At 46.8% G+C, this 6,960-nt stretch overlaps 1 protein-coding gene across 1 annotated transcript in view; it reads right to left on the bottom strand.

Annotated features, from left to right (window-relative positions):
• The window catches only part of LOC130502350 (NADH-ubiquinone oxidoreductase chain 1-like), a 5,557-nt gene extending 1,629 nt beyond the window's left edge, over window positions 1-3,928 (bottom strand). Inside the window, exons 1-6 of the mRNA XM_056997136.1 lie at window positions 3,815-3,928; window positions 3,572-3,757; window positions 3,447-3,520; window positions 2,188-2,521; window positions 1,898-1,943; window positions 1-933 (exon numbers count right to left, since the gene is read on the bottom strand). The exon at window positions 1-933 is cut by the window's left edge and continues 1,629 nt beyond it. Coding sequence (XP_056853116.1) covers window positions 749-933; window positions 1,898-1,943; window positions 2,188-2,521; window positions 3,447-3,520; window positions 3,572-3,757; window positions 3,815-3,928 — 939 coding nt within the window. The 3' untranslated portion in view covers window positions 1-748. The remainder of the gene's footprint in view (window positions 934-1,897; window positions 1,944-2,187; window positions 2,522-3,446; window positions 3,521-3,571; window positions 3,758-3,814) is intronic.
• Between the last annotated feature and the right edge of the window lie 3,032 nt (window positions 3,929-6,960).

The following is a 6,960-nucleotide window of genomic DNA, read 5'->3' on the forward strand; positions in this document are numbered from 1 at the left end:
CAAACAATTGTTGTTTAATGGGAATTGTTGTTCATGAGCAAGCCAGGCGTTCCTCTCCTATTAGTCGAGTAATTGGCGTTCCTCGGGGTTGACGTCGTCGTTAAGGTTCAGAGTTGGAGTGATGTCATGAACTTCCATTCCCGGGGAAGAGGCTATAAGGCTATCTGGGGAATAAGATTGGTTGGCAACTAATAATTATCTTATCTTTCTTTCCCACCTCAACAGAATAAGCCGAAACCAGGGAAAGGGCATACCAAGATCGGATCGCATAAAAGGATTGGAAATGCTGCTCTGAGCGAAGGTAGCCGGCTAATTAGAATAGGAATACTCGGACTCGGCGAAAAGGGTTAGGAGGAACCCCTTTTCTTCCGCTAGGTAAGTTGGGAAGTCCAACATAAGGCGGGTCAATTACATCGAACCTCAATTCCATCGAGCCTTGCTCGAGGAACGCCTATGGTTGATAGTGAACAGCAGATATGCTACATCAAGCACTCACTTTCTGTCTATTGGCCTTAGAACACTCCTTTTTATGTTGTTTTCAATGAAGGGGAAGTGATTCCTGAGTTCCTTCGCACAGGGTTTGAATTGAATTAAGTAAGTTTTGTCTACATCTTCTCTTCAATTACACCAGGAAAGAAAGCAGATACTGATGCTGAATGCACTTAACAAATCCCATGTCTGAATGCCTTAAACTTCGATTCAAAAGAAAGCAGAACTAGACTGCCAACGATCTGACGATAGAGAGTCTTCACCTTGTGGACCTGCTTTCGCCTAATGGTAATCTTTGTCTTTCCTTCTGTCTTTGGGGATGTGATTGGGAAAAGAGCCATTGGAAGGTGACTAAAAAACCAGAAACAGGGGCTACCCGAGCTAATGATAGAGGCAAGAACACTTTCCGGCCAGGCCTGACTATAACCAACCTTACAGATCCCACTCAACCTTTTACACCGATGTATCGTACTCTCTCGACCAGGTCATCATAAGAAAATACTGCTAAATCTTTCCAAAGTTATAGAAGGAGGGAAGGCGCGCTACAACTAAATAACAGCCAGCTGAAAAATGCTAGCTAGTTAGGCTAGCGCGCAATGGCTTTCTCTGCTCTGATAGGGGCTTGCTTCTTCAAGCTCTGCCCAACCTATACAAGGTGCTGCTCGCTTTCTCTCAGCCACTAGTGGCTTATGTGGTGGTCGACATTCCTACGCGCTCCTCCTTGCCCCCCTACTTCAGAATCCAAAGGTCAACTTTGGATGTTGTCGTGACGCTTTGGTTACGAAGGTTACCGGGGTCTAGGTTTATGGATTCAGTCAGCGAAAGTCCTCTCAATATCAACAAGATGTCGTGACCGCTTAGACTTGGTGGATTTTGTCAGAAAAGAAAGTTGGTTTCGGGGGTTCATTGATTAGTACACCTCTGGTGCTGGTAAGGTCGGAACCGTGGTCGTCCGTCTCCGGTTTGCCGGCCGATAAGATCTCTGAGATTGATCAGACAGCTGGGTTGGTTTGGCTATTCCTTTCTATTGAAAAGGAGTCAGCTGTCTGCGCGAGTCACCTTCTTTTAGGCTCCGCTGAACGACACGGCATTCTCGTTCAAATATAGGCCGGCCGTACTTGTGATGGTTCCCAAGGATCCAATATGACCACTTAGGTCTACGTTGCCGCGATATTTTTCTATGGAAGCGGGCGGGCTGTTGTTAGAAGTTCGGCCCGGTTTTTTTTGGTGTCGTAGGGGAGGGATTGACCTTTCTAACGCATATTCAGTCGTACCGGCATGGCCCCACTGATTTGTTTTCGATCGGAGCATCAAGCAGCGCAACCCGGTTCTACTTGACTAAGCCCCGTGCTCGTCCAAGGAGGGAGTTTGCTTTACCCAACTTCCTTTTTGATAACAAGGCAGAAACCTCCGACCCGACATTCAAAAGTTTCGAATGAAGAATGAAGAGTGCCCTGCCCCAGCAAGCACCTACTCAATTCTAAATAAAAAAGCGTGACTTTACTAAACAAGCAAGAAAAGCCCTTTCGCACTTCTTAGTAAAGCCTAAGCGCCCTTGTTGCTAAAGGTAAGGCCGGCTTTCTTCGCATGCTTGAGCGCATTACGCATTAATAAAATATATATATATAAACCTTTCCTTGAGTTTTCAATAAGGGGCATCTATAGTAAGGGGCCTTTTCAATAAGACTCGCGCTAGGCGATCACGTTTTTTGTCTTCCCAAAAATCGAATATTTTTGAGTTGGTAAAGACCCACCCCTAGTTTCAGTCAGAATGAGTACCCGGGACCCCGGGACATTGGCTTCCGCCAACAGTGGACTATTAAGGATCGCATCCCGCGCATATTCTACATTATAGCCTGCAACTGATTCAGCTTCCGCTTCTGGGTGATCAAACGGAGCTCGATTAGTTTCTGCTAGACGAGAAATAAAGAACATAACCAATTCATGGAACAGGGGAATACCAGACCATATCTGCTTTTGCGCCATGACAATCTCACTCGAATTACGGGGACCTACACATATTAGTACAGTATACCGGGGTGTCCCCGGCCAGAACCACACGTGCAAGTTTCCCTGCATGTGGCTCGTCCGTGCTTTCCGAGGCGCTGCCTGTGACTCAGCATGAGAGAAGGGGGCGGAACTGCACACTCTCGTGTTCAGAGCATTGTCCGAGTGAGTAGGCAGCGCCTACCAAGCAAAGCTTTCTTGAAGAGGCTGGGCTGCTTCCTTTTCGGCGCCCGCCTTTATTCATCTATATTAAAGCCACACACGACCCAATAGGAACGATTTCAGCGCCCCTCTCTAGATAAGAAGCAAAACGCGCCATCACCTACAGCCCTTTCCTCTGCCGGGGACTTCCATGAAATGAAAACGGGCGGCATCGTTGTATGCTCGACATTTGTTGCCCTGGTTTATATCCCGGAGTACTCCTATGGCCGATCTGTCACCCAACCTACTTAAACAACCTAAAGGAGGAACCAAGCTTCTTCAGCGAAGCTGGAGGAACCCCTGTCCCGCTTTTAGAATGACCCTTATGGCACAGCTTAGTCAGTTATTCTCGCAGTTCAGATAAGATTCGGACCGCCACTTCTCTGAAAGCATGGTGCTTGCCTCCTCCCTCCTTGGAGCTCGTCCATTCGTTGGGTGATCCCTTGCTCTCACGTTCGAGTGTTTTCTCGTCGTTTAGGCCGGTGAGTGAGATTTCTGCTCATTGCAGTCACCTCCGGGGTTCTTCGCACCTGGGATAGTACCAGGACCCTTGTGCCCCGGCTCTTGATCAGATACAGCTGCCCGCCCGAAGCCCGACCTATGACCCACAACTAAAAAAAATGAGCCTTGCGACGAGACGCGGACATTACCCATGCTGCGGTTCCCTCCGGTCCGTTCCCGGGTTGGGTTAGGGGAACATCCGAGCGATGATTGCCTTCGCGGATACAAACGCGCTCACAAGGCGCACAATAAGAATAAGACCAATAGAGACTTCATAAGAGACCATTTGAGCTGCAGATCGTAATGCTCCTAGAAAGGCATATTTCGAATATAGAGGAGTTCAAGTTACCAACAATCAACGAGTTGATCATACCCTTCTATGAACCGTACGAGCACGTCCTCTCTCACACCCCACCGCGCTTACGGCTCTATACCCCAACCCTACTTGCTCTGGACCCCCCGGTCCTCCCTTTCTATTCCTCGGTAAGCGGGCCGTGGGAGCATGGCGGGGGGCGCTATCCCCTTTTGACTGATAGAAAGCATCTCTCTTTTGTCTCTCCTGACCGAACCCGCCAAAAAAATCACAAAAAATCACAATAGAATAAGTTGTTCTTGCCGGGAGAGTAGCGTCTGAGACATCTTTATCTGAGGCGTTCCTCGGCTTCGTCGTCCGGCTCATCCTCGGAATCCGAAAATCAAACTGAGACAGAACGGATTGTTTCAGTGACATATCTAATCAGACTGAATAGGATTTGAAGAGCTGTCACCATCATTCAATTCACATCAATTTAAGCAGGCGTTCCTCGGCGCGGAAGTTACCGTTTATAGAATGCAAGCAAGGTAGCTTGCCTGCCAAGCCGATAGGCGAAACGGCGAACTGATCGACTTGCATGTGTTAAGCATATAGCTAGCGTTCCTTAGTCTCAATCACAGACCTTTTTCCATTTTAGGTGAACGAGGGTTACCGGCTCTACGACCTTGCAAGGCACTACAGTAGAGCTCGAGGAACGCCTGCCACTTTCTCAATCGAAAATGTCAACTGTGAAGATTCTCGCGTTTCTTTATGTAATTTCAGGATTTCTTTTCGTTGATCGGATCGAGCACATAGTAAGAAACCCTAAGTCAATTCATTCTCTTTGGCTGAAGTCAATCTTCATCAAGATGGCTTACCGGTAATCTCCCATTCCCGCCGTCGAGAGACTTTAATAACTATAGCATGCCAGAAAAGGGGAGTTTAGGTGCTTAGACCTATAGCCCGAAATCTTCTCTTATAAGCCGACATAACATATTCAACCACGGATTAAGTCGACATAACATCCTTACGTTCAGTCAGAGTTTTCCAATTGGATTACCTTGCCGGAATTGGATAGAAGTAGAGCTAGACGCGCCGGAGGAACCCCTTCTGCTCGAGCTCGCCTTAGGAAACTTTCCCCAAGGTTTCAAGATCCATCTTTCAGGTTCCTTTCAAGCTGTAAGGCTCGCTCTGTTCTCAAGGCTTGGTAGCTCTTCACAAAGTCCACCTTTTTCCACGAGTTGGAACCGTGCCGACACATTTTCATATCGTCCCCCAGTAATAGAGTGGTAGGTTTCTTCCCTTTCTATTATGTATGACGCCTGAATCCTTCAGCTACATCTAAAGAATCCCAACCATTACACTAGAAGAAGATAGGCAACTACCTTGACCAACCAAAAAACAAATGAAGAAAGGAAGGGACGAAAGTGACTCGAGCAAAGCGAGAGGGATGAAATGAATAATGAATAAAGGGTTATCTTGGATTCCGATTTGGAAGCTTGAATAGTGATAGATAAGACAACTCAACTAGATTTCACGTCTTTTCTTGAGAGTGCCTTTCCATCGCAAGTAACTGAGCTATCTAGGGTTCAAAACCTGGGGAAGTCACTTCAACAGAAGCCTTACCAAAGTCAAGAGATTGGGCTCCTATAGCTCTAGTTGGAGCTTTTACGAACAGGTTTAAAGTAGGCAATTCCAGTTCAAGTTTCAGCTTGATAGCTATATCTTTCCTTTCTTAACTGGGTTTTTGAACTTCACATGTAGCCCATCAGCTTGTGACTTCGCAATCTCAGTTTCGAGATTGGGAATCGACAGAACTGCCCTTTCTTAAGGTCCCTTCCCCCTTTATTTTCAGAAGTGTAGTACCTGTCTAATGCGGTAACTGATCTCATATCTCACATCTCGATCTCTCTCAATGGAAGCTATCTTGCTCAGTTTAGGGCGTAGGTAGGGGTATGCACTCATTGCTGCTCTCCGACCTTAACTTAAAAGAGAAGGTAGCTCAAGCAGAATCCGAATCGGCTAGCTCTCATTTATTACATGGTGGAAAACAGCCTGTAAGGAGGAACAGAGTTGGCTTCTCCCGTTGGTCAAGCAGGCTTTCGCTCCTTGTGATTCATCTCGCGTCCTATGTACACACGTACTTGTCTCGTTTCGAGTGCTAGGACCAAAGAAATCCGAAGAATTCTACCAATAAGATCTTAACCAGCCATTGAGTAGTAGCTTTTGTTTATTCAACGGATCGACCAGAGAGGCCATTCTGCAACCTGAAAAGCCTTATTTGATTCTTTCTACCTATTCTATGCGTGCGTCTCGATAATCTTTTAGAAGAGCTTCCATGCCCCATCTTAGGTCCCAATTCAACTGCACCCGCTATAGCATTTCAAATAAGTGGTTATTGAGTTCACGGAACACAAACAGAATCTTGAATTCGTATAGAAAGAAAAGATTCACTTCTATTCTCGGAGCTGAGGGTATATGAAGAATGGCTTTTTTTTTGTCCCTTTCGTCTAGTGGTTCGGACATCGTCTTTTCATGTCGAAGACACAGGTTCGATTCCCGTAGGGGTATCTACTCATTCTCGGCCGCTTTCAGTTAGTGTTCATTGATCGGGTGGATCTATATGGCTTCGGGGAGTGAGACGAGGTGTAGCGCAGTCTGGTCAGCGCATCTGTTTTGGGTACAGAGGGCCATAGGTTCGAATCCTGTCACCCTTGATGTCTTTTTTTCGCTATGCCGCTCCGCCCGCCACAGCATATATATATAAAAAAGAGGGAAGAAAAAGAACAACCGTTTGACTTTGGCACATGAGGTGGCGGGTTTGGCTAGGTAACATAATGGCAATGTATCGGACTGCAAATCCTGGAATGACGGTTCGATCCCGTCCTTGGCCTCTCCTCTCAGTCGGTTGCTAAAGCACCTCTCTAGACAAGTGCTCGAGTCACTCCGAGGAACGCCTTTTCAGTCGAGTTGCTAAAGCACCTCTCCTTGCAGTCGAGTTGCTAAAGCACCTCTCCTTGCAGTCGAGTTGCTAAAGCACCTCTCCTTTGCTGTTCGAGTAAACAAGAAATGCTCGAGTTACTAAACACCCCCTAGGGCCCCTCTCTGATAAGGAAAAAAACGAAAAAATCTCAAATTTATGAAAAATCGACTCCAATGGCTGTTACCCCTGCTCGGTAGTTTGATCGGTTTCGTTTTCAGACGTTTTCTAGAATCAGAAGGAAGCACTATTCTGACCACTACGTGGTTTTCATTCTTCGCGCTAGTGAGCTTCTCCTTTTGTTAGTCACTTTCGTTTGAAAGGACCACTGAGGGGGATTCTCAATCTCTTCTTACTCTTTTTCCGCTGGGTTCGTGGATCTTTCATACGGATTGAAGTCATCCACCTACTGGGTGGTCAGGCTTTTGCCCCTCCTGTTTGGACCTTTTGTTTGGAGGGCGTAGTAGGGGAAGCACTTCCTTCTACGGGC

The sequence above is a fragment of the Raphanus sativus genome, unplaced genomic scaffold, assembly GCF_000801105.2.
Source record: "Raphanus sativus cultivar WK10039 unplaced genomic scaffold, ASM80110v3 Scaffold0516, whole genome shotgun sequence".
Lineage (NCBI taxonomy): Eukaryota > Viridiplantae > Streptophyta > Magnoliopsida > Brassicales > Brassicaceae > Raphanus > Raphanus sativus.